A 27614-nucleotide genomic window follows, 5' to 3' on the forward strand; every position below is an offset into this window, starting at 1 on the left:
AATTCCTTGTTTGGGCATTTTGTTTGTTGTGAAGGTTGGTTTCCCATCTGATCTGCAAGTTGCAGCCTCCCATTCCCTCCACCAACACAAAAGAGGCTCTGAGAGACAGGAGTGAGGGTGCAGGATTGTCCCTTTCAACACCAGCCCACAATTAAGTTGAATTAAGTCTAACAAAACATAAATCTTAAAATAATACAAGGTCTTATGAGGCCAGGGACTGAATGATGACTAAAATCTATGCAGATAAAGCAACCAACCTATTCTGCATTTTTTTGTCCACAAAGAACCTTAAAGACCACCTTCCTGCCTTTGCAAATCTAGGCTCCCTTCTTCCTTCCAAGGGATATTTTATGGTAATCTCTTCAAACATGGTTTCAGCAGTCATGACTAAGATATGTGAAAATAAGAAATCCAGTTTTCAGTAGATGGGATCACTTCCAATCAGTAAAGAGTGTGCCTGTGTATATATGTATAAAATGTGTGAGAAATTGAGCAGGACAGTTAAAACTGAGACCTTTATAAAAAAATACTCAGATGTGTCTTGGAAGTGGCTGACTAGAGAAGTGAATTATGACTGCTTCTTGCCTTAACTTTGTCATCATTTTTTGAGCAGCTGGGTTAGCTCTCCCTGCCCAGCACCATTGCTCCTTCGTGTTCCTGTTCCTCACTCCTGACACTGACCTTCCTCTCCTCCACTCCCCTTTCATGGACAGCTGTCACCCAGCTCTCCTGCCTCACCTCCCCTTCCTTCTGGATTTTCACCCCCAAGAGTATCTGTGCTGCTTTCCACGCTGCATCTTGTGTTTAGGATGAAGTCCTTTAAGGACTGATGAACCTTCCTGCTGCTCCCTAAGAAGACAGCAAACACAGACGATCACAATATCACCTGTGGTGCTGTTCCAGTTGTTGGAAATATCAGAAACAAACAAAAAACTGCCCAGGCCCTGCCCTACAGCAGGGTGGTTGTCATAGGATATTTAAAAGGACATTTCTGAAAGGTTAGTCCAGAGAGAAAAAAGTGATCGAGTGGTTTGGGCTTTGACTGATTGAAATGTCTGTTCTCTCCTAGACAGCTTGTGGAGATGAGGGAGTGTCACGGTCTCCTTATGCTTCAGAGTTCCTTTTTATAAACATGAGATTCTTGCATTTTTATTGCAATGAGAAATGCAGTAAAACGTGAATGGGCTGAGATGTGTGGTGACAGAGGGAGAGGGATATACAAGTGGTTTTAAATGGTGTCTGTAGACCTGATCCTTTTCTGTCTGTAACTCCTCAGAAGTTGACGGGTCTCCCGTGTCGGAGATCGAAGGCCCTTTCTCAACAGCAGACGTCGCCAGCAACTGCGTTTCCAGCCTTTCCTTCCACGAGCCAGTGCTGTGGATCGCCTCCTATGCCCTGATGAGCCTGTGTGGGATCATCCTGCTCGTCCTGATCATCCTGCTGCTCATCCCACCCCGCTGCCAGCACCGCTACACGGACAATGACGTGGTCAACGACGAGTCCTCCCTCGTGCGCCACCGGTGGAAATGAGAGGCTGGATCCTGAAAACTGAGACTTAAAACAAGACCAAGGACAAAGAGCTCTGCCAAGGGGAAGAAGCCAATGCCTCCTCAGTCCTTTCTACGTTCCTTACAAAACGCTGTTGAAAATCCCACCAAATACCCTGCATCATGACTTTTATAGCTTTATTTTCTAACACCAGTTCTGAACCAAAGCACTGTTAACCACCTCTGAAGTGCTACGGTACTGGATTTGCTACTGCAGTACAACGAGCCTTTATGGTCTCTACAGTACCTTGTTTAACAAAAAAAACTTTAAAAAAAGTTAAAAAAAAAAAAGATAAAAAACCACACCATGATGTTCTTCCACTGTCTGAACAAAATTGTCCATCTCTCTTTCACAAAGAAAAAGGAGCTGTCAGTATTTTCTAACTAATCAAGCCCTGACTGTAGGAAAAGAGAAAAAAAATTAATAATCTTTCTTATTAATTGCATTAAATGAATACTGCTTTCTGTTTACATCAGTTTATTTTGAAACTGTGCTTATGGTATGGGGGAGGGAGAAAGTCAGACTTAAGCAGCAGAGGAAAGCAAGTGAGATCAAGAAGAAATGTTGGTTTGTGGTTTCTTGCCCTCAAGATCACTGCTGCCACTTGAGAGGGTCACCCTCCCTGAGAATTGTAACAAAATAGTCCAAGGTGGTGAAAACTGGGAAACAAACTTATTCAGCCTTAGAGTAAAACAAGACTACCTCTCTTAATTTACAAGGATGCTACCACTGGTAAGTGTGTGGATTAGAACTGGTCTTGAAGCACAAAGGTGCTCCATAGAACCAAACAGAACTGCTTGGCTTTGAAATTTTTTTGGATTTTATAAAAGTTAATACTTCATGACTTTCCACTTCGGTGCACAAAAAAACAAAGAAACCTTTCAGTTTCCCCCCCCTCATGTGGGGTTTGTTGTTTTTTTTCTGAGTTGAGTTTGATATTTAGAAAAGGCTGATGTATGGACAGACAAGAGAGCAAGGTCTGTGTTCTGCTGTATTTCTAGAGAGCATGTAACAAAAAGAAAACTAAATAAGACACGTTCTTTTGTTTTAATTTGGCTGAGCTCAGCAACCTAGAAATTCAAGGGAGAAGTACCTGTCTTTATGGACAGGCTGTGACGTGAAAGTCTTTATGCTGGCTTGTTTTTCAGCTTGAGCAGCAGTTGGAGGTGTTCATTTTGGTGTCAATCAAATGAAAAGTGTATGTCCTGCCTGGCTGAAAACAAACATGTAGGTGGGACTGGAAACAACAGTGGGAGAGAGCAGGGCAGAATGTATTTGACCAGGCTTCTATTCTGCAAGTGCACATCGTCATGCTGAGGTCAGAACGAGGTGTTTTCTTTGCAGATAGGACAATTTTTCTTTTCTTTTCTCTAGTTGCAAGACCTCCGTGGCTTCTCTGTAACACCGGCCTAAGTGTTTGGATTGGAAAGATAAACAATGCAACATTGAGGATTTTTTTTTATAAAGAAAAAGGAAAAAGTATTCCTTTGCATTTTGATAGCAGAGCAGTTTGCATATCTGTATGGGAAATGAAGAAAAGAAAAAAAGCTTAGCTCTGAATTTCCCAATCCCTCGCCTAGACGATTTTCTGCCCAAAATCCCTTCATATAGCTCTGATTCACGCTGCCTCTGCATCTGACTCTGCATGGAATAAGGAAAGATTTTTTTAATTTTTTTCCAGAAATGGTGCATTTACAGAGGTGCACGTCATGTGTGCAAAAATAAAACACTGTGGGGGGTTTTTTAACTGACTTGTGTCTTTCACGTCATAACTGGAAGTGCCTGTGGTTTTCTTTTCAATTCTTGCACTTTCAGATTGCTTGGCTCAATAGAGTAAAATAATTGATGCTGTGATCCAACATCTGAAAATGATTTCTCTTGGAATTCGGAGTTGGAAACAGGAGGGAATTTTGAGTTTGTCTCCTTCTTCCTCTGCCTCTTAGTTTTTAGGAGGAGAAGAATTGTGAATTACATGAAATAAGCCATAGAGCTTAGCTGTTTTCTCAGTGTTCTATTTTCCATATCTCTTTCTTAATATATTTTAATTAAGAGTTCCACGTTGTGCTCCTGGGTTTGGTTTTACACGTAACAAATAACTTCAGAGTTGTATTCCTTCTTTTTCTACAGTATGGCAATAGAAGTTATTCTTCTGTCACTTGTTTCAAACAGAAACACAGTATGGATTTTGGGTGGATACAGTGTTAATAAACCCTCTTTCATTTCAGAAAGTAAAAACAACTTGTATGCTCTTAAAAAGTTTCATCACTGCTCCCCTCACCCCAGAACCTCTTATCTCCTCACCACAATGAGTTTTCTGAAGGAATTCATTGGGAAAGGTTCTGAGGAGGGTTTTTAATGACAGCTGAGGTTTCTTCTGAGTTGGTTAACAAAGTCTTCTTAGTGCACTGTATTTCATTTAAAAGATTTAAGTGTTACTCTTTCCCTTAGAATATCATTGGTCAAGGTATTTTAAGAGAAACACTTGAGTGAAGAGGAGCAATAATCAAGTAGCACATATGAAATACTAACATATTCTTGAGTTTTCCTGCCATTCCTTCACAATTAAAATGTGGCTTATAGTAAAAATGGTGGGAGTGACACCTGTGAGCAGCACAAACTTCATCTGGGCTTGTAAATTGATAGTTACACTGGCAGATATTCAGGTGAGCATTGCTCTGTTGCTCTGGCAACAAAGAGAGCAATAGAAACCCTTGAGGGTTCCTTTTTAGCCTACAACACATTAAGAAAAATAATGCTCTTTAGCAGTTTTGTACAGAAGATGAAACGCAGTGACAGACTACACTATAACCAGGTGTAATCACTTGGTAACTTGTAGTGATCTCTTTCCCTGATATATTTCAAAAAATACATATGTTGTGAGGTATCTTATGCTCCTGTTAACCAACTTCAGGTGTAAGAATAAACCACACCTTGAAAAAAAAAATAAAATAAAAAAAGGAGGGAAGAGGAGTGAAAAAAACCAGAGCATTGAGTAAAGATGATACTGGAAAATATCCTTTGTTTATTATGGAAGGCAGGATGCTCCAAATCACAGCACTCCAAACCATCTCTTGTACACGTGTCCATATTTCTTGCTGACCCAGCTCTCCTCTGATGGGAATGTAACACCACGTCCCCGGAAAGTGTCAGAAAGCCGTGTGCCCCTGGCTGCAGCCCTGCAGGGAATTTGATGCCATCGGTGCAATCGCCAGGGGTTTGAGGGGGTGTGGTTTGAGTTCGAGTGGTTAAACCTGAGCCCAGCCCTCGGAATAGGTTAATCCTATCCCCCTGCCTTCGCAAGTTTTAGAGTTATCATGGGGGGTTTTTTGGCGCAATTTAAATGCTGAGGGAAATAAATGAGGCATTTTAATAAGGCTTTTATTTAGGTGCTGTAAAAGAAGTTAGGTAGAGGGGATTGTTCTGTTTCTAAGGTGAAGGACTGTGCTTAGGATGTGCATGTTGGATCAACCTAAATGCAACGTATAAGGGGGTTTGGTATCTCTTGTGCTCAACAACTGTAAAATTTATCGTCTAAAGTTAACCTGTGAGTACCCCACCCAGTTCCTTGTTGTGTATGCTGGCTTTGTTTCACTGAAGGATGAGCCATTTGTCTGCCAACCTTTTCCTTTTAAATATTAAAAAGCTTGTGAGAGTTGCTTAACACAGCACATTTCCAGAGAAAGAGAGAGAGAGAGAAGTCTTTAAATTTTCCAATATTACAAAATGATTGTGCTGCTGGAAGTTTCTTTGATTTCTGTAGGGTTTCCAACAACTGGGCTGGTTGGTTGTCATATCCTCATCTCAGCCCTGAATATAAATGGCAATATGAGCTGTGTAATGAAAGGTGTTGGTACAGTGACCTATGGAGGTAGAAGTAAAGGAAACTATGGAAAGAAAAATAAATAGGATGCCTTTAGTTTCATTAAAAATGGCAAGAGCGTAACAGGTTGATCCTTTTCAAAAGTACTGTACTTTTTACCAAGACATTAGTTGCTGTCAGACTTGACTCTCTGATTGATAAATTGTTCATTTCTGGCTGCCGAAGCCCTTGCTGCTGATGAGAGAAGTGAAGACAGATTGGTAATGGGATACAAGCAATCTTCTGAGCCAGTTAGATTTGCTGGCTTTTGAGGCCTAATTAGATGCTAATCCAGGCTTGTGAGCAATCCAGCATCCTGCTTATAGCTTTGGGAATGCTAGCAGAAATACTTGGCTTCAGCCAAACTTCTGGATGGGATGGCTCCAAAACACAAAAGCCAGAGAGCAACAGCAGCTGCTGAGAAGCTGCTGTAGGTGCAACATCAGCCAGTCCCCAGTTCCTTTGATAAGGGTCCACTTGCCTGGATGTTTTGGAAACCAGCACTCCAAGGTGCCTGTTGGTGCTACTGGGAATTATCCACTCCCAGGTGAACAAAGGGCAACGATCATCTTTAGGTAGGATCGTTGCCCACCTGCTGAATATTCCCCTCTCCATATAACAGGGCACACACAGCTGTTTCTCACCCCCAGCAGTGGCCAGTTTGTAAGCAACAGGACAGGATCTCATAAAACATGCTGACATCAGTGACTGTGCAGTAGTGATACAAAAATGGTTTGCATTTGGCTGGATCTTTGTGGTCAGGTAGTCTTTGAAATACTGGGAATTTTAGATTAGACTAGGGAAGCACACACAGAATTTCTTTTGAGCTAGGCAATGAGTAAAACACAAAAGGTAATTTTCGGAATTTAAAAAGAAGTAGCCCTCAATAAGTGTTCTTTTTTTTTTTTTTTTAATTTATAACAATCACTTAAAATAAATATATTTTAGTATGTTTGCTGTCCTACTTATTTGCTGGGTGTAAATCTGATTTTTCTAATTTGTCTTCTGGCCCACTCACCCCTTCTCTTTCCCAGAAAACCAAAAGTTCCTAAAAGCTGACGACCTCCATATTCCAAATTCAGCCTTCTAACAAAAGGTACATTTTTCTTGTTTACCATTTCACAGACCTGTTTTAAAGTAGTTCCTTAGCACTTGAAAAATTAGCTGCAGGTTGAAAATACTTGCAGTGCCATTAGGAGAAGAATCGGAGCCAAAGCTTTACCTGTGCCAATGCTCCCTGAATTTTACTGTGTGCCAAGAACTCCTTTGTGCATTTGACTACGTTCCCTGGATTTCTTTCACTTCCCACGTGGAAATAACTCCCTGGTCCTGTACATTCTCCTTTTTCTCTGCCCTTGGGAAATACGAGGGTGGAGAGGAGGACCACAAGGAGCTGTGAGAGCTCCTTCCGTGACATTTTTTGTCCTAAAAACAACTCCAGCTGAGCAACTGAGTTTGCTCTGATTTTACAGCAATGTGTACTTAGGCAAAACACTTGAACAAATGACATTGTTTGTAACAATGCTCTCATCGTGTCCCCCTCTGATGAGGGAAATTTTCACAGGGCCAAGTCAAACCTGCAAAGGGCATGTTTATCCCTGTGTTTTCAGAGAGGGATTATAGAGCTGAATGTTTAAATGGTTATTTGCAGCATGGTTGTCCTTTGGAAAATTCTGTGGTAAAAGAAAAATGGACTTGAGAATGTTGAAGAGGAAATAAAAAGACAACTAACAATTTCTTGACAGCACAAAGGCATGGATTACTGCAATATGTGCTGGGGAAAAAATCGCTTTGGTAGCCAATACTCTGTGTGTGTGCATAAACTATACGAAGTTCAGTGTTTAAGACTTACCTGAAACAGGCAGTTCACATTTTTTATTGCAAATTTTATATGGAGATGCAGAGATCTTTTAAGGTTTTAACACTACATTAACTGCTGTTTGATAGTTATTCAGGAAGTGTGGAAAGGATTTCACCTTTAAGGAAATTATTCCAACTTAGAGAGGCATTTCTTCACCTGTTGCTTTGTTTTGGTTTTTTATTAGACAATGTTTTTAACATTGACTGAAAAGAAAATGGGATCAAAACTTTGAAAACAGGGGTATAGTCTTTCTAATTCAATCTTCAGGTTATGTTAGGATCTCTATCCCACTTACTGTCAAGCCTCATTACTCAATTTTTCAAAAATTGATACTTTGTACTTTCAGGTCTTGCCATTTTCAGATAAACACTATGTAAAAAATCAAATTTTATGCTGCGTAAAATAAATTATTAATTCTTTCAGCCTATTCTGTGTGTCTTTTTAAATCCTGTTAAGATGAACTTCAAAGCTGATCAATTTTATCGGTCCAGATTCCTCCTGTGACTCTCAATTCCACCTTCTGGCTGTAGCTCTGCGGGGAAAGCAGAGCTGCTTTAGGTCCCATCTGACCCTGGCAGGAGGAGGAGGAGGTGGCCGTGTTTCGCTCCGAGGTGATTTTTCCCTGCTTATTCCCGAATAACAGATGTTTCTGCTTCAGCTTTTCATGTCAGTGTTGGACAGCATCGAGCAGAGAAAGCATGAAGCTGAGAAGGTGCTGCTGGTTTGGGGTGGATTCGGCTCATAGCTGGGCTGTTGCTGCCCTGTACTGCGGGCGGGGAAGGGACACAAATCCCTGTCCCTATCCCTGTCCCTATCCCTGTCCCTGTCCCTGTCCCTGTCCCCATGGCAGAGCCCGCCCTGCTCCGCGCTCTTTCCCCGCCAGGTGGAGCCCAAGGGGCGTTTCCCAACTCCGGGACCCTCCCAGCAGTTTCTGTTCCTTGCCCGAATCCCATTAAAAGTACTTTCATTTTCTTTTCTAAATATCCGGCCTCAAAGGCCCTTAGCTTAGGGTCTTCTGATCGTTTACCATCTCCCTCCTCCCTCCACCTAAACGCCTCCTTAGAAAGTCGCTTATTTTAAGCCCTGAGCTTTTTAAAGGCAGCAGGGTGTATTTATTGTCTATGTTGCAAATTAAGGGCGTTGGTCAAGTACGATGGAGTGGCACCAACTGTTTAATATTTTTCCTTCAAAGCTGGCAGGTTTTGCTTATTTCTGTCCTGATATTCAGTGAAGCCTCTCCATTACTGGCACAGGGTGCCCAGAGCAGCTGTGGGTGCCCCATCCCTGAAAGTGTCCAAGGCCAGGTTGGATGGGGCTTGGAGCAACCTGGGATAGTGGAAGGTGTCCTCCCTGCCCATGGTATGGGAGCTGAGACTACGTGGATGGTCTCTGAAATTCCTTCCAACCCAAACCATTCCATGATTCTATTATTACACAGCTCTGCTCACAACTTTTCATTCTTTTACTTGTGCCTAAACTTCTCTTACGCTCTTGAAATTACCATCATCTTCAGGGCACCCTCCAGACTTCAGGCTCACGGAATCCAAAGCTGCAGAACTGTTTATTCACACTTCTCTTGCTCATCTTTGCCCATGGAAACTGGATTGTTTAAACAAAACAGCTTTTCACTTTGTGTATGAAACACAAAAGTAAGAATTTATTGCAAGAATACGGCTTTTTTTGATAATGACAGTGGAGTGTAGACAAATATGTGAAGGCTGACGATGCAAGTGCTCAGTGTAATTTTTCAGGACAATGTGTTACTTAAACAGTAAACGTTAACCATTCTTCCCTTTCTCCACCAAAAGAAACTCTTTAAAAATAAATGGCTTGTGGGTTCTTTTTTTTCTTTTTTTTTTTTTTTTTTTTTTTTTTTTGTTCTAGAGGCTGACAAATACCATCTGGTTGCACCTTGACTCATCATTTGTTTGTCTAGGGAATTCAACAGCATACCCCAAGAAACGCAGGTTGTTGTAAAGAATGCAAGGATCTGTGCTGCCAGTACCTACACAAATGTTAGAGTGTTGGATTTTTATAGCTGTTAGCTAGAAAAGACTGCTTTTTCTTAATAAACAAGGTATTGTGATTCTTCAAATTCTTTCTTTTCATGCACACAGAATTGTTCTGAAGTACTATGAGTAGGAATACTATTTACTTTTCCCTTGAGTGCTTTTTAATTGTAAATTTAACATTACTTTCAGCTTTCTGTATTCTTACTGTATGAAATTATTTTTATTGTTGGACATCTTGAACATTCTCTAGGCTGGTAGTTTATATTGATTTTTTAGCTGCTGATTTATTTTTGATTGCTGATGTAACTGTCTTCTATCTGGATGAAGTGCAATTCCATATATTTTCCACCTGTTCCTCTGAATTAACAAAGCAGAAGAAAAACACACAAATTAGCCCTACCTTTGTGTTGTTAGCAGGCCGGCAATGTCCCAGGCTCACAAGCATTACAGGTTTTCCACCTTATCAGCTGAAAGTAATCAAGGCTTGCTCTTTTCCCTTTGTTAAATGATCCATTTTTGCATATCTTGGGGAAGGTGATTTTAATCTTTTATATCCACAAAAGAAATATCTGAAAGCTCTCATCTTGTTTTAATTATTTGCTCCTGGATTTCATAAAGACAGTCAAGGTATACCAGAACAGAAAAAAACAATAAAAAAAACAGTAATTGTATTACAATACACATTTACATCTCTATTTTTCCACATTCCTCTTCATGCCACCACCACACAGGATGCTGAATTATGGCACAGGCACATGGCGAATTACGGGTGAGTTAAATAACTGCTCTTCCACATTGCTGGCCCTGCTGTCCATGTGCATGTTCCTGTCTGCCCCAAGTCTTGGTAAGATTACTTAACTTAGTCATCAGCTGCACACTTTATGTAGGAGGTCTGGTTTTTTAAGTTCTTGTGAGCTCTACAAGCAAAGATTTAGTCCAGCATTCTCTCCCTGCCTTGCAAACTCTGCCTCCATTTCAAATCATTAAATTCTTTGAACTGGTCCTAGCAGGATTGAAAACGCACTGTTGGCCATTTGTGGGCAAGCAGAAAACATGTAAATTAAATTCCTATGAGGGCTGCAATGACACTTCTGCTCATTTGTTATTCAAGTGGGGTGTTTGCAGAAAAGCTCTCTGTTGGTGCCATGACTCAAAGGGAAAGCAGGAACTTGCTCTCTGGTGTAGTTTTAACTGTGTTAGCCCATAAACTTCCTCTGCTGACTGGATTTTGTGATGATAAGACAAGACTAAGACCTTGTAGATGCGTTCACCTGCTCCATTCAGTGCCATTTGTTTCCTGAATAGATTTCCTGTCCTGCTTATCACCAAAGGGTCTTACAGCCTCACGTGAATTAAGAGTGAAGATTAATATTTTGTAAGTTTTCCCCTAAGATTTCAAATGACAGAATGAATGTTTGCAGGATAAAATCAGAACTGGTATTTCAGAAGGGTTCTGCACCCCACATCTTCTATTAATCACTAAAGAAAGGACAGCATCGCTTGGTTTTTTGCAGATGCAAAACTGAGATATCTGAAGTAAAACATTTTAGAGTTTCCTCATCCTTAGGCACTTAAAATCCCCTCAGCCACTGGATCCCTGGGATTTGGCAGGCCAGCAAACCAGGATTTGTAGCAAATGCCTGGGTGTAGTTCCATGTAGTTTAGGCAGTAATGAAAAGGAAGTAACCTGCTACACTTTTCTTGTGGGTAAAAGCAGGTAAAATTGCAGTTTTCCAATAGACACTGATTGCCAGTGAAGTGGTTTTTTCACCGTATTGAGGTGGTGACAAAGTTCCTAAAGGCTTAAAATTTTTCTCTATGGAATCTGTGACCCACCAGTGCTCGTACAAGAAATTTATTTCAAAATTAAATTATTCCAAGTCTTAGTTAATATTCCTGGCTTAAATAAAAATAGAGGAATTTTTCATTTGGTTATCACACAGGGTTTTGGGTTTAGAGATGGATTATTGTTACTTTAAGGGCTAGAATTGCAGTCTTCAACAGTTTCAATCATTTATTAACAGAGGCATAATTTTCTGATGTGCCAGCTTGCAGGATAACACTTCCTGCAGAAATAATTGCATATGTTGGAAGTATGCCAGACTAGTGTTGTCCTTAACTTCCTCCTGCCCTCTTAGAACTCTTTTTCTTTTCTGTCCTATGCTTTTCATTCCTTAAGTTTATTTGTCCCATGCTACCTCTTTAATTATTCACGCTCCCAGTTTTTATGCGACGTTGCTTTTTCATTTGCAAGCTGAAAATAACCAGCAGCAATTACTCCCTTAGGTTTCATCTGCAATTGATGGGATATTATAACATACAACTCACAGACAAGGACAAGAAACAGCTCTCCTCCAGGGACTGCAAACATTTACAGCTTTAAGGGGTGTCCTGGGAGGAATGCAAAAGCCCCACTCTGTTCCTGTATGGATCCTCCTGTAGGATTTTATTCATCTCTTTGCAGAGCTAAACATAATTCCTGTGCATCGTTAGAGGCAGAGGGGATGAAAATGGAAACTAAATCTGAGATGTTTTAAGGGCAACTACAGAATCACAGTGTAGTTGGAGCGATTTTCTAAATGAAAATTCCAGCTATCCCAGCAGGAAGGAAACCTACAGATGATGGTGTGTAACACCTGGCACACAAGAAAAGATGAACCAAGGGTGGGCTGGTGTCATCCCAATGCTGTGGCAAGGGGTGGAAGAAGGAGGAGGGGTCTCCAGTGGAAAAAAGTCCTGGGTTGGGTTCAACTCAGAAATAACTGGCTCATCTGCAGAATGGACCCAAACTCAAAGAGAGAAGGTTTAGATCGGATATTAGGAAGGAATTCTCCCCTGTGAGCTTGGTGGGGCACTGGAACAGTGGGGGCTGTGGCTGTACCATTCCTGGAAGTGTCCAAAGCCAGGTTGGACGGGGCTCTGAGTAACCTGATGTAATTAGTGGGAAGTTCCCTGCCCACGGCAGCGGGGCTGGGACCAGATGATCTTTAAGGTCCCTTCCAACCCAGCCATTCTGTGATTGTATGATTTTAACATTGGGGGGAGGGGGAGAAAGAAAAAAGAAAAAGTCCAGCTTTCCGAACGGGCATGTGAGTGAGTGGCATATGAGCTCTCCTTCTGTGCCGCCGGCCAGCTGCGTGCTTTCTGCGGAAGATAATTTAAAGTGATTTAACTTTAAGCGGGGCGGTGCGGTGCTGACAGGCGGCCGCTCCCCTTCCCGCTCCCTTCCCGGTGCTGGCACGGGAAGGCCGCGAGAGGGACGAAGCGGAGGAGGAGGAGAGGAGGAGGAATAATGAAGTTGATCCGGCACTGTGAGTAGGATGCGCCCCGGAGCCGCTCCGGGCGGGCTGAGACCCCCTCGCCATGGGGAAGGGGCGAGAAGGCGGATCCCGCCTCAAAACCCAGCTCTTAGTCTGGAATAATTCATGCTCGAGTCTTAAATATATTCTCTTTTTTGCTTTTTTTCCTCTGTTCAAGCCCAGCTGCGTGCGGGTGGGTGTGTGTATTAGCGAGGTGTGGCTACGTGGGGTTTTTGAATCAGCTAAACACAAAATAACCCAATACTGGGCTTATATTTGGTGATTTAGTTGCTGCCAAGGGGCACCTGAGCGAGAAGGGAAATTGGGAGCTGCTGAAAGGTGGGATTGCCGACACAGGACCCGGAGGGAATGTCAGGAAGCTCTCTCAGGGGACGTTTAGGTTGGGTATTAGGGGAAGGTTTCTCACCCACAGGGTGGTCGGGCACGGAACAGGCTCCCCAGGGAAGTGGGGAGCACCGAACCTGACAGAGCGCCAAGAAGTGTTTGGACAACGCTCTCAAGAATGCACAGGGTGGGATTGTTGGCGTGTCCTGTATTGGGCCAGGAGCTGGACTGGATGATCCTTGTCGTTCCCTTTAAACTCAGGGTATTCTGTGATTCTGCCATCTTTTCCTTGCGCTCTGCTGTTTTATGTGTCCTGCCACACCTCCGTCCTGACTGTCCTTCCTCCCGGCTCCTCTCTGCCGCCTTCTCTGCCTGCACTGTGAGTATTGCTGAGTATCTCTGCCTCATGACAGTAACAGAGCAGTAGCTCTCAGGGAGCTCCTCCGTGGCAAATGGAGCAAGGGAGGCACAACAAGCAGCTCACAGTCCCCACACTGCTCCTTGTTGCTGAGCAGCCACAGCCTCTACTAGCAGCAAAAGCAGAGTCTGACTTTCCTGCGTGCTGGCTAGACTTTGTGCTTTATAACTCTTAATTGCTTAATCACAAATATCAAGCTCTCTTGGCTATGTTAACTTTGTCTGAGTTTATGGCTTTGCTGTTACTGTGTAGAGGTTTGCACGTGTCTATGGAGAAACCCAAAAATGATGTACGTGTGCAGGATAAATAACCTCAGTAAATTTAAACCTAAGAGAGCCAGCTGGACCCAGCAGTTTGGGTCAGTGAGGTCCCTCAGTGCCTTCTGAGTCCCCAAAAGCAAAACCAAAAGTTGGTCGACAGTGAAAATACTCCATGAGTTTTGAGAACCAAGTACAAACTGTGCGGGAGGGCTGGTAAATGTATGAGCCTTGAAAGGCATATTTCAAAAATATTTAAGAAGCTTGTGTTTTAAGTAAAATACAGGATATATATAGAATGATTTAGGTTGGAAAAAATCTCCAAGCTCCTAGAGTCCAACCTTTGATTTATCACCACCCTGTGAACTAGAGAGTAGCACTGAGTGCCATATCCAGTTGTTTCCTGAGTTCCTCCAGGGATGGGGACTCCACCACCTCCCTGGGCAGCTCTTTCCAAGGTCTGACCACCCTTTCCATGAAGAAATTCTTCCTGGTGTTCAGCCTGAGCCTCCCCTGGCCCAGCCTGAGGCCGTTCCCTTTCCTCCTGTTCCTGAGCCCCTTTCCCAGCTCCCTCAGCTGCTCCTGGTGCTCCATTCCCAGCTCCGTTCTGGACACGCTCCAGCCCCTCAATGTCTTTCTCGTAGCAAGGGGCCCAGAACTGGACACAGGATTCGAGGTGTGGCCCCACCAGTGCCCAGCACAGGTGGGTCCTGGTCCTGTGGCCACACTATTCCTGATCCAAACCTCAGTCCATCGATCCAGCCTGCCCAGATGGCTCTGCAGAGCCTTCCTGCCCTATAGCAGATCAACACTCCCACCCAACTTCGTGTTGTCTGCAAACTGACTGAATGTGCCCTCAAACCCCTCACCCAGATCATCAATAAAGACATTGAACCTGACGGCCCCAGAAGTGATCCTGGGGGACACCACTCATGACTGGACACCAGCTCGGTGTGGCACTACTCGCCAGCACTCTCTGGGCTTGGACGTTAAGACAGTTCTTAACCCAGGCACCTGTCCAAGCCCTGAGCTGCAGCTTTTCCAGGAGATGCTGCCAAGGCTTTGCTGAAGTCCAGGTACACACATCCACAGCCTTCCCCGTATCCTCCAGGGCGGTCATCTGATCATAAAAGGAAATCAGGTTGGTCAGGCAGGACTTGCCTTTCCTAAACCCATGCTGGATGCTGCTGATCCCTTGGTTGTCCTGTTTGTGCCATGTGATCACACTCAGGATGATCTGTTCCATGGTTTTCCCAGCCACCAGGGAATAACATCAGGCATAACAGCAGTTAGACATTTGTACTTTCTCGTCTATTTAGGTAAAATGCTGCACTGTTGAGCCCATTTTGCAACAGGGTTGCTCCATAATAAGGATGAAAAACAGTGCAAAATCACTGTTAGGGTAAACCTGCCAAGGTAACTATGGAATGAGCAAAACAAAATCTGACTCGTGCTCTCACAGATCTTTGCAATGTACCACGCCCCATCCCCTCCCCAAAAACAGTCACTAAAATCTCTCAATAGAATTGTCATTTTCACGTCATTCTTCCTGGATTTTGTCTTTGAAACTTGTGACTTGGCCTCCTTTATGAATTAAATATATTTTGTGTATAAATCTGGTAATTTTTTTGAACATTCAGGAAAGAGCAAAGTTTGGTGTCATTCTGCTTGGTTCCAGCAGCTTCCTGATTTCTGCATGTGAACTTTGTCAGTGTTTGTGTTCACATCACTGCACAAATGAAGTGTCAGAGTAATCTTCAGTATTATTTTAGAGTGGGTTTGCACCACTGCTCGTGGTGGAATGAGAGATTTCTCATGGGGAATACTCAGGGAAATTTATAATATCTGAAGATGCATTATATTACTTTCTCAATCTTAATCCTTTGATGAAAACACAGCAAGTTTCTCATAATATTTCCCTGCAGTCACACAAATGGTTCTGCAATGTTTTTCTGGGCTTTTTATTTTTAAAGCTGGTAGAATGCAGGAATAACCATGTGGACAAATACAAATAGGGAGTAGCTAAAGAGGGAAAATTCAATCTTTACGGTGGATTATCAACAGAACCTGAGTCAGTAAAGTCTCCTCTTATGGAAAAAAAAATCAAAGTTCCTTCTGGCATGAATAACCAGAAGCAAAGGCTCAGGAATGTCTGTGTTGGAGCAGTGTGTTCATTCTGCAGAATTTCTCAGAATTTGGATGCAGACCAGATGGGCAGAATTCACAGGAAAGTGGCAGAACTAGCAAAACAGGACTTGACAAGGACAAGTGAAAAATTTGGCCTTATTCTAAAGAAAGGGTAGGGCAGAAATCTTAATGTTTATAGAAGGCAGTTCCAAGAAGGAAAGGAAAGAAGTATCTTATGAGTGTAAACTGTTAAAAGGAAGATTTAGACTAGATAATACACAGTATTTTCTAGAAGGCTAGCAAAGTGAACATACTGGGTATTTTTGGACATTGGTCCTGTCGAACTCAGTTTTCAGGACTATAAAACTAATAATTTTCTTTTTCTCCACTTAACAGACCCTTGTTTTCAAGGACATGTTTCTTTACACATCAGGAAGTGACTCATGCCTCAAACAGCCTGTTCCACTACTGCAGTGTGATATTTCCTTGTTTAGCATCATAAAATTAGGTGGTGTATTTCATCAGGAAAGCCTGTTAGCACTTCTGGTGTTGAGGAAAAGTAGATATTCAATATGAGGAGGGAGCTTTTCACAACAAGGGTGGTAAAACACTGCCACAGGTTCTCCAGGGAGGTGGTGGCTGCCCCATCACTGGAAATACCCATGGTCAGGCTGGACAGGGCTCTGAGCAACCTGAGGCAGTTGAAGATTCCCCTGCTCATTGAAAGGAGGTCAGATAGATTAACTGTGAGGGTCCCTTCCAATCCAAATTATTCTGTGATTCTTTGGATGCAGTCAGAGCTCATGGTGTGAAAGGGGTTGTTTGGGCCTTCTGCTGTTTTAACCCAGCGTGTTGCAAGGGTGGGTGCAGGGAATTCCCTGTGTGGTCAGCATTTAAAACTATTCCTGGAGTGTTTGCCTGTCTCAAAAAATCAATAGTAACTGCAAAACACCTCTGTAATAGCTGGTACTTACTTTTCAGAGTCAAAATCCTACTAGGATTAAGTTGAATTTCTTGTTTCTTTGGGGTATTATAGATGTGGATTAAAGGGAGTGTTGGGGGGAATTTTCTGCTTGAAGATCAAGTTTTAGAAATGAAAGGGGTTGTCCTAGATAGGAATGCCACAAATACTCTATTTGCCACATCTCTGAAGGCTGTGGTTAGCACAGTGAATCAGACAGAAAACAGCCAGTTTGGGTAGCAATCCAGAAAATATTACAAGATTTTTTTTGTTGCTATGAAAACATTTTTATGTCTGTGGGGTGTTGTTTTTTTTATTTTTGCCTTCACAGCTGTTTGGAGATTATTCGGACTGCTGTTGACATCGTTGGCTGCTTGGTATTTGGGGTACTTTGTTGCTGCTCATGTACCCCAAAACACAGTATCTATTGCTGTATTTCAAGAGATGGGAAAGAAACCAGTGTTGAGGGGTGTGTAGCTGTATTTATTTCCTCTTTTTTTTCTTATATCTGATATTGTGTATTTATGTGCTAAATGACAGATGGCTTGTTAGCTAAGAAATTACTTATGTGCTATTGTAAGAGTAAAATTGACTGTAAAGTTAATCAAAGCAAAGCTAAACTTTTTCTTAGACACTGTTTTTGAAGAAACACAATGTCAGCCTGTATCTGACAGTGTGTAAATGTAATTAATTGAACACTGATATAAGAACACTGTATCTGTTTGCTGGCATAGAAGTGCAAAGCTGTATCTTCCATCACATGTAGTTTATATTTATGATAAGCAGTTGAACCACTAACTAAACTTTGTGATTAAATTCTCATTATTTTTTAGCTCAGGTGACTTATGTGTATATTTTTGTCATTCTACAAGTAAGTTACTGTGTAAAAAAAGGGCTTAAAATAAGAATGATAACTATTCACTTCAAGCTGTGGGTAGGAAACCTTTATCCTTGTAGCCCTTGTGGATGGAATAACAGATAATAATTACCTTGTATTCATACCAAATCCTACCACATGGGGCATTTTTCCCTGGATAAGCTTGCACTTGGACCCAACATCTATTTGATAATCAGTGATCACCTTCAGCCCAAACAAACCTGTGATAATGTTGCCATGATCCCAGAGAACTGTCAGGATTCTGTGTTTAGATGTTTGAGTTTAGCACCTTGACTTTTGGGGGTTGATCCCATGTAGAAATTGTTCATGCAGGATCCAGTAAAACATTTTTTCATCTTTGCTGTTGCAGCCCCAGCCCCCAAAAGGCAGAAGTGTGACCACTGGTCTCCCTGCCCGCCTGGGAACTTTGCCTATCGCATCCTCAGCGGCGGTGGCAAACAGAGGAGGGCTAAAATTTGTTTTGAGGATGAGCAGTGAGTACCACTCCAAGTTGGCATCTAAGCAAGTGCTTTGTACTGTGAGGAAAGGTGTTTGGGTTTGGTTCAGTAGCAGCAACTGAGCTCCATCCAGGGGCTCCTATTCTGGTAGAAAACATCAGAATTTATCTGACAACATTTAACTCTTCTTCTTCTATCTTTTTTTTTTTAACCTAATCTCCAGTGATTTTCTTTGTTCCTCTACATAAGCTGCAGACAACTGTTAGCTTTCAGTGGGATTTTTAATTTTCATGGTGCAGGATAGCAGATTTACAGAAGGTTGATTGCTCAGCACCTTCTGAAAGTCAGGTTCTTTCATGGCTTTTCTTACTGGACAGGTGGAATAACTTCAAAACCTTGCAGTGACCTTTTCTGGAGACATAATCCACAGAGCATACAGCCACAAAACCACTTTATCTTGGTTTTGGGGTTTTTTTCTTCTTTATCTTTCTGGCTGCACTTGTATGGAATATTTTCTTTATATGGCTCATTTTGAAAGAGTCACTGAAGGAAACTGACTGATGCATTGTGCAAGATTTTTAAGCTCTTGTTTACAACAAACTCTTGAATTAAATAACTGAAGAAAACATAAATATCAGAAAATTACTTAGCACTGGTAAACATAATTTTGCACCAGCCCTGCCAAACAGATGTATTTTACTGATATTGTGTTAATTTCAATTCCAGGCTTGTAAGTGAAGGGAATGATGATGCTGGAAGTGGTATAAACATTGCCATTGTGAATTGTAAGTACGAGAAAAAAATGTTAGAGAAAGACATACTTTTGTAGTGCAATAAATTACCAATGTTCTTGGGGGGTTGGATATTTTGGTTTGTGGGGTTTTTTAATAGCTAGTATGGAAGGGAAAATACTGCAAACTTAATTCACATTAATGTAAGAAAAACAAATCTGTGTGATAAAAACAGTCTTCTGGGTAAACAAAAGAAACATGTTCATAATCAGTATAGGAAAACAGAACAGAAAATGTGTCCACAGAAGTGGTATAAGTGTATTTTATTAGACAAAAGAATTGTAGCACAGCAAGAATATCTGTGATCTCCAGCAGCAGAACTCAACTTTCAGCTTCAGTCCTTGATAAAATACATCTGCTGCTCCACTGATAAGGAGGAAGCAGGAACTGAGAGTTGCAGTACTGCCTAAAGGTGTAGCCATGGTACAAATTCCTTTTCCAGACTTGGTCAGGGTACAGAAAGACAAACTCAAAGTTTAATTAATATTAAACTGTCGTTACATGTCTTTGCTTATAGTAAAAGCCACTGGAAAGCAGCAGGTGCACTTTATTCCAGGTTTGGAGGCACCTAAATCCTAAATTTTGATTTAGACAAATGGGAATGGTGATGAAGTGCAGTGTATTCAACAACAGATCCAGGGAAGAATGAATCCCTAAATTTTGTGGGCAAGAGGAAGAAAGGGAGTTCACAGGCACAGTCAAGTTGGCTTTGATTACAAAATACTTACATTCCAATTTTTTTGTCTCACTATTGCTAAGCTCTTGGCTTTCTCTAAACTTGCATGATTTTGTTGAAGGTTAAATTAACCATGGACAAGAATCTGTTCCAAATGTTTTCCCAGTTAACTACTGCCTTTTTTTCCAATAATCATAAAATCTTTACTGGGTAGGTATAACAGATAAAAATGAGTTAAAAATGAGAGTAAGAGGAGAAATACTCATCTTGAATGCACAAGAAAAATGATGGCAAATAGGAGCAGGTAAATCTGTCCACTATCCTGCACCAGTCTGTAGTAAAACGCATTTTTTCACATGTCCACTAATTAATTAGGCAAGATAATGACTGTTCTCAGTAAGTGTCTTATGGCATTCAAATGGGATGAAAGGTTGGACATCTCAAACACTGCACAGAATTAAGCTCATTCAAATAGTCTTTGGCTTAACCAGTTTTCCTATCTATGGTTGTGACCTAGGATAGTGCATTTAGATATAAAAACATGGAAGCACACACCAAAAAAAGAATTTTTCTTTAAAATAAAAGTAATACAGATTTTGTAGTTGCATTTGATGATTTGGAGACTACATGAAACAAAATATATTCTCCCCAAATCTTAAACTTGTGCTATTTCGTATTTCTTCCAATTTAAGAACTGAAACAAAAGAAGCCAAATAATACACAAAAGTAGAGATGCTTAGCTTTAGCTGAAAATGCTATGTTTGCAGATTGAATAAAATAATGTTTCCTCATATTTAGACTTTTTTTTTTTAATTACAGATAAAACAGGAAAAGCTATATCGACAAAATTTTTTGAAATGTGGACAGGAGGTAAGGAAAAGAGGGTAATAGAGCTTTTGTCAGTGTTTCAGTATTAATAAAATACTTATATTCACATCATTATCCTCCTCTTTCCTGCTTGACTTTGACTGTATTATCAATAGGGATCAGCTAGAAACAAAGAGCTGCTGTCTTCATAAAATATATTCTGGCCAGCTATGATGACAAATTTTGCCTGAAAAGCTGAATTTCTCTCTGTTTGAGATAATTTTTAAAAAATTAACTATCTTGTTCTTTTCCCTTTTTTTGTTTTGTCTTTTTCTTTATTTCACTGTGGTAGGAATAGCACTTAACCAGATACTACATCCAGATACTTCACTCAGCAAAATTCCTCTTTGTGATGTATCTTGTACTAGTTTAGTTACAAAATCATCATAGCTATAAAATCATCATAGGAAATTTGCTAATCTGTCTCTTAACATCCTTCCACATATCTGAAAAGATAATCTACTTAAAGAATAGCTTTTAACACATTTCCTAAACTTTGAACAATAAGTTTCCTCACCTATTAGTGAGGAGAAACAGAACGCTCCGAGGCACTGGAAGTTGATTCCCTGGCTCCCTAAAAATGCTCGTGACCATGGGTGCATGGACAGGAGTGTGGTGTGTGTGCCATGAATAACCAGCTGTGTGACTGATTCCACAGACCACTCAAGTGAGATGACGGATTTTGTCAGGAATGCACCAGAAGGGACCCTCCTTCTGATGGCCACTCACGATGATGGAAGCACCAAGTAAGGAGGTTATGGAGGCTGAGGTGCAGAGCAGTTAAAAGCTGGGAAATTACTGTTGTGAATTGGTGTAAAGGAATGGTAAATTCCATTCTATACTCAGTGTTGTTCTCTCATTTCCTCTCTGAAAGTTTTACTTCCATGTCTTTTCCCATGATTGCACATATCTGTGTGTTGGTGCTCCCTAGGATGGGTAGAAATTACATTGTTTAAAAGCACCCCAAAGAGCACTGCTGTTACCTCTGGGTTATAACCTTCTTTATTCTGAAATGTTATTTATCCACACCCCCAATTATGATGTCTCTAGTTTAGGTTCCTTATTACATTTAACCTGATTATTCAGGTGCTTCTGAATCTCAAGGGTTTTTAGCTAAGCTCATGATATGATAATTGTCCAGGAAAAGACTTAATCCATGTTTAATGCCCTTGTCCTTTGTTCTGTTGAAACATCAGATAGTTTTTGAGATACATTTTTCTTTCTGCTATGCTGTTACTATGCTGTTGTATTAACATCAGGAACTTACTGAGAAGGAAAAACATTGATAAATTCAATTCTCTGTGAATTCAATGTCATGCTACTACCACAGCTCTCAGGACTATTTAAATCTTATTTTTGCTTCTGCAGGCTTAATGCTGAATGTAAAGCATGAATCAGCCATGATATTTTTCATCATTTTTCACATCCTGAATTTTTAACACTTATTTTTTTCACTATGTTCTCCTAGGTTGAAAGATGACGCCAAAAAATTAGTAGAAGAACTGGGAAGTACAGAAATAAAGAATATAAAGTTCAGGTCAAGCTGGGTTTTTATAGCTGCCAAAGGCTTCAAGCTGCCAGATAATCTCCAAAAAGAAAAGGTCAGATTTGGTTTATTTTCACTTCATATTTGTGTGCATACCGAAACAAAAACTTTAGGAATAACTTGCCTGCAGGTTTCAGGAGGACTAAAGATACTGTTTTTCACAGAGATTTCTGTTTCCATCTGTGCCCTTGTTGTGTTCACTTTCTGTAAGCCCGGTCACATTCATCTGTGTGGCTGAGGCAGACACAAACGAGAAAACCCAACACACAGGTCAGGTCCACGGATGATGCTGATTCCCTCCACAGTCATGTCAATCTTCCACAATGGGGCTCTTTTCCCAGAATATCACACACTCATAGAATGGGTCAGGCTGGAAGGGACCACAGAGGGTCTTCTGGTTCCACCTCCCACGGTGGCTCCAGCACGGCCATTCCAGAGCACAGGGTTGTGTCCAGATGGCTCTGGAATATCCCCAGGGAGGAGACCCCAGAGCCTCTGTGGCCAATCTGCTCAGGGCTGTCCCTGCCCAGGGCAGCAGTTCTGCCTCCTGTGCAGGGCAATTGCCGGGCTCAGGCCCTGCCCGTGGCTCTGGTGCCGCTGCCGGGCCCCGGAGCAGAGCCCGGGCCCTGCCCTGAGCCCTCCCTGCAGCCAGGGACAGCCAGGGCTGAGGGCCCCTCTCAGCTGGGGCTCCTCTCAAGGCTGAGCAGCCCCGGCTCCCTCAGCCTGTGCTGGGCACGGAGCTGCTCCAGGCCCTTCCTCAGCTGCGCAGCCTCCGCCGGCCCCGCTCCAGGAGCTCCCTGGCCCTGCTGGGCTGAGGAGCCAGAGCTGGGCACGGCACCCCAGAGGTGCCCCCAGGGCTGGGCACAGGGGCAGGATAACCCTGACCTGCTGGGAATGCTCTTCCCACTGCACCCCAGGACACCACTGGCCTTCTGCACTCTGCTGGTCAGGCACAGCTCATTGTCCCCAGGTGCTTCTCCACAGAGCTTTTCCCCAGCAGGTCACCCCCAGCTTGTGCTGGTGCAGAATATTGTTGCAATATTCTTCACATTCCAGAGCTTCTGCTGGACAAAGATATTCATTTTAGTGTATATCATGACAGCCATCTGGGAAATAAATAAAGCACTCTGTGTAAGAGAGAAACTGGCAGAATCTTCACCCATTATATTAAGCAAGATGTGCAACATTCTCCTCAGCTTCCCAGTCCTCCTTCAGTACCCCCTCCTCTTGTATGAGGTTTGACAAACTGGTATGTAAATAGAAAAAACTAAATATTGATTTTTTTTTTTAAAAAAACTATTTTATTTTTACAGATAAACCACTCTGACCAGAAGAACAACAGATACAATGGCTGGCCAGCCGAAATCCAAATAGAAGGCTGTATCCCAAGAAACCTGATCTGAACAAATGCATACCTCATTAATAAAGACAATTCTATATTTTTATATCTATGGCTCTATTAAATTGCCTCCAGAACGCAGTAAGCATCCAAACACCAATGGTAAAACTGTCGCTGTTGTACCGAGAACAGTGAAAAGACAACATGAGTCCAGTTTCAGGATAAGTGGCTATATTTAATTATAGAAATCAGTTTATATAGCTTTGTTTGCAAGGGTGGCATTAACACCATTGGTTGCTTGACCATCCACCTCTCAGGGTAATTGGTGGAATGCTCTGACACCCATTTCAAAATATTTTCTTCAGTGTACCATAACAAGACTGTGCATAACAAGTTAGCACCTGTGAGATAAAGCCTTGGTTTACAAAAACCTCAAACTGTTTCTCAGTTAGCTTGCATGAGAAAGAAGAACTTCACAGGATGCTGCAGCAGCTGGAAAATTCCTCTGCTCCTAGCTTTTTAGTATATAAAAGTTTTATAAAACAGGTCAAATGCACAGTTTTTAACCTTTCTTTCCCCTCTGTGGTTTTATTCTAATCTGAAAACAAATAGGTATTTTGGTAAGTGGAAATAAAATAGTCTGGAATTGGAATAGACTGGTTTGGAATTACTATGTTCAGGAAGTTAGTCATAAAATGGTGGGATTTTTGAAAGTGAGTGTACATTATCATTAATACTTTTAGGGGGTTGGTTTTACTTGTTTCTTTTTAGTATGTCTTTTCTTTTGGTTCCCTTTAAATACTAATATGCAAATGGAACTTCATGTAAGTTGTAATATAAAAACACTAGCAATACAGCAAATTACTTTGATGTCAGTTTATTAATAACATCTCTTCGGAGAAAGTATGGCAAGAGCAGTTATATCTGTTGAGCTGATTTTAGTGACGCTGACAACACAGAACAGCAATGCTAACATGTAAAGATCCAGTTACCTGAATTATTTTGCCAAATTTAAGCTGCAAGTCTACACAGTTTGATGTAATTATTTTTTCTTCCTGTAAGTTTAACTTACTTTAAAAACTGCAGTGACTTCATGCAAGCTTAAGTGTTGTCCATGTTAACTATAGAATCAAGCACATGACTGAAAGGAAGCTGTAGGAACATTTATTCAATTTCCCTTTTTTTGAAGCACAGAAAGTGTCTGGACTGGCTGTAAGTGGTGTCCCCCTGTTGTTCAGAAGTCTCCCATATGGCTGATTCCCTGATTCCCTAACTTAAGTTGCTTCCTGCAGCATTCCATATATGGAATTAGCCAAAAAGGACCAAGCCAATTGCAAGGAGAATAACTCATCACTATTCTTTTTATACCGGTCCATTATGTGTCTGATGATTGTCCTCATCTACTCTCTCCTCCTTAGACTGAACCCACCTGTTTTAATCTTTCTTTACATTTTTCTCACCATTAAAATATTAGTTCTGTGGTTCCTGCTTGAAGCCGCCTTTGAAACGTCAAATGAAGCTTGAAAGCTTCAAGTTTCCAACCATGGCTGCCACTTGTGGTCACTGCTGTGTTCCCAGCAGCTTTCTGGTGGTGTGTCCCTCACCAGTCCCTGAAGTTTCCTGCTACTGGTTGGCAAACTGCTCCACAGCCCAGGGGCACTACCAAAAAAACACTTAAATTAGTTTGACTCAATTTGACTTTGGCAGACTCAGTGGTTGCTCCTTAGCACCTTGCTGCTGATGAGGTGGATACAAACTGAGCACTTCAATAGCTGTTTCAATGTTTTTCCACATTAAGTAATTCTTCTTAATAATAATAATTCTTTTGGTGGTGATTGTGTTACTGGCAGGACGTTTATTCCTTTTCATCACAGTCACCCTCTGCTACATGCCTGAATTGTAAAAATAACATAATTGCAGTGCTAATGGCTGGCAGTCCTCAGAGTGCCAAGCTCTGAGACAGCCCTCGAGCTTTGTGCAGTCTGGCAGTCACTGCCTTCTGCTCCAGGCCACAATTAATCTCGCATCAATTACAATTAAATTTTACTTCACTTTCTGTTTAGCAGTTACCATGAAGTACAACATTCTTATGGCTTTACATTTGCTCTGTTCTTCATGCTCTGTGCAAGTGTTCCACTCTTTGCAACAGTAAAAGCAATCATCATCCAAGTCATCTGAATCAAAGATCGAACCACCCCGAGAACCTTTCACAGCACAAACTCCTGAAAAATGGTCTTTAACTCCATGGGGTTTTCACTTTTTCAGAGATGAAGCTGAGTCGCCTGGACTGGACTGAAGTGTGTTGATAATCTGCAGGGCTGAATAGCCATCATCAGCTTTGTTTTCATTTGTTCATGACACAGTACTTAAATATGGCAGGCAGAAGACCCTCAAATACTTTGGCAACCCTCTGATCTGAAGAAATCATGGGAAAGTGACCACTTGCCACTTTTTCAGTCACTTTTCAGATTAGAAGCAATCTTGCAGAGTTGCTTTGAAAGTGGGATTTTGACTTGGCACCTACAACTTGAACACTTTCAAGGGAACTGCCTCCTAGGAAGAAGTGAAAAGCTTTTTCATGGAATCCTAATTCTGAAAAACTAATCTGGGGGAAAAAAACAGCTGCAGTGGTGGAGGTCAATGTTCTCTATGCCAGGTGGCGCTTCCAACCACAGGCAGCAGGTAGGAAGTGATTTCCTGTGTTCTCCTGAGCTGGGAAAGGGCTGGGAAACACCTCTGTGTAGGTACAAAAATGCTGCTAGCAAGGATTTTCTTGCTATTTTCTAAGTCCGTGAGAGATTTTTCTCTCTCACAGAAGAGGTAGCAGGGAATGTAAACAACCAAGCCACCTGCAACCTTGAAAAGTCTTGTTTATGGTATAGTAGAAAAATATTTTGACAATGGATGTTTTAGGATTTTGGCCAATCATCCCCAAGGGGTGGCTGGTCCTTTGTCCAATTAGACTATGAAGAAAAAAGTCTATAAAGAGTTTGTAAAATAATTAAATAAATCAATCTTGCTGCACAATTCCTGCCTGCTGGATCTTCTTCTCCTCCTCCTCCTCCTCCTCCGCTATGGCTGCAGGACACGGTGATATACCGTAGGAACCAGGCCAGCAGTAATACCTCTGGGTGCTTATTACACACGTGGGGTCACCACCATGCAATAAGGTTAAAGCCTGCACAGCAATCCATCTTTTTCTAACCCCAGTAGGTAAATCCCATGGGTAGCCATGAGCTTTAGGCTGTGGCACTACTCAAGGCGTGGGTTTGTGGATTTAAAGATGGGATGGCACAGCAGGTGGCAGCAGTGGCTTCCAGATGGTCTGCATCTCTAGAAATACCCAACCTTTAGGTGCTTTCCTGTCCTGGGCAGACAATGGAAGCCACAGACATGGGTGGTGGTCACCTTGGATGGACACCAGCAGCTTTGTCCCTAATGTGCCAGACCTTCCTTTCCCACACTTTGCCAGGGGCAGGCTCCCATTTCAAATATCCCTAGCAGAGCATTCCACAGGAAGAAGTCCCTCGTACCCCCTGACCATGTAGAAACACATTTTAGATGCTCCCATTTTTATCTCCTATGTTAACATAACAACCAGTCCTATAAAGAACAAAGTACCCGGACAGAGTTCCTTTTTTATTTCTCCATTTAAGAGCATGAGAAGAGTTTCAGGGTCCTGACATGTCTGTTAAAATTCCATGGATCCCTGGCGGTCCAATTCAATGGCAGCCGTAGGAAATATTGATCAAATAATAGGTAACATTTTCAGTTTCTCAGTGGCAACCATTTCTTCATGTTCTTTGTGTAGTGATACCTAACTCAAAGTGGAAAGTTTCCACTATATTTAAAAGCAAAATACAAGAAAGGAAAGAAAGGTGAAAGATGCTCATTTTGAGGCAGGCTGTGCTTAAAGGAAGACTCTGACCAAGTGCAATCCACCCAGACAAGCAAAGAGAAGCTGATGCTTTTACTTAAACATAGTGCCTGGAGGGAGGGAAGTAATATATGACTGTGATTTATGTGATCTCTTCTTAGCTGCAGTGAAATGCTGAACAATGACTAGAATTCAGGGGATTGAGATGGGTGGTTTTAATAACATTTGAGTGACAGCAGTTCGTCATTTCTGGGGACTCTGAAGTTTTGATTTCAATTCTCTGCTCTGTTTTTGGGGTTTTCTTTGTGCTGTGTTTTTGTTTTGCTTTAGATTTGGGTTTTTTGTTTTGCTTTGGCTTTTTGTTTGGTTGTTTTGGTTTGGTTTTTTGTCTTGTTTTTCTTTCTGGGAGACGTTTTTAGCAGCATAGGAAATGTCGCTTCTCAAAAATACAGGCTTTACACTAGCAGCTCCTTCTTCAGAAGATGAGAACATAGAC

At 41.7% G+C, this 27614-nt stretch overlaps 2 protein-coding genes across 6 annotated transcripts in view; both read left to right on the top strand.

Moving 5' to 3' along the window:
* Window positions 1–7695, top strand: part of BACE2 (beta-secretase 2) — a 54350-nt gene extending 46655 nt beyond the window's left edge. For 2 of the 3 annotated variants that reach the window (XM_042033394.1, XM_042033407.1), the window contains exon 9: window positions 1277–7695. In XM_042033394.1, coding sequence (XP_041889328.1) covers window positions 1277–1530 — 254 coding nt within the window. In that variant the 3' untranslated portion in view covers window positions 1531–7695. The remainder of the gene's footprint in view (window positions 1–1276) is intronic. The other variant, XR_006016932.1, reaches the window with a different exon arrangement.
* Window positions 7696–7850: 155 nt separating this feature from the next.
* On the top strand, window positions 7851–23347 carry FAM3B (FAM3 metabolism regulating signaling molecule B). Of its 3 annotated transcripts, none has more exons than XM_042033421.1 (9): window positions 7851–7864; window positions 12551–12591; window positions 17019–17156; window positions 17935–18058; window positions 18749–18807; window positions 20309–20359; window positions 21015–21102; window positions 21825–21957; window positions 23216–23347. In XM_042033421.1, exons 2-9 carry the CDS (start codon window positions 12573–12575, stop codon window positions 23303–23305), a joined length of 702 nt encoding a protein of 233 aa, XP_041889355.1. In that variant the 5' UTR covers window positions 7851–7864; window positions 12551–12572; the 3' UTR covers window positions 23306–23347. The 3 variants fall into 3 exon arrangements, with proteins under 3 accessions (XP_041889355.1, XP_041889365.1, XP_041889375.1); XM_042033431.1 differs by having other exon boundaries at window positions 7851–7858; XM_042033441.1 differs by lacking the exon at window positions 7851–7864 and adding an exon at window positions 13186–13303 and having other exon boundaries at window positions 12283–12591.
* The last annotated feature ends 4267 nt before the right edge of the window (window positions 23348–27614 follow it).

Source organism: Corvus kubaryi, unplaced genomic scaffold, assembly GCF_017639235.1.
Source record: "Corvus kubaryi isolate FWS band 111438036 unplaced genomic scaffold, C.kubaryi_AGA036_p1.0 133, whole genome shotgun sequence".
NCBI classification, from domain to species: Eukaryota; Metazoa; Chordata; class Aves; order Passeriformes; family Corvidae; genus Corvus; species Corvus kubaryi.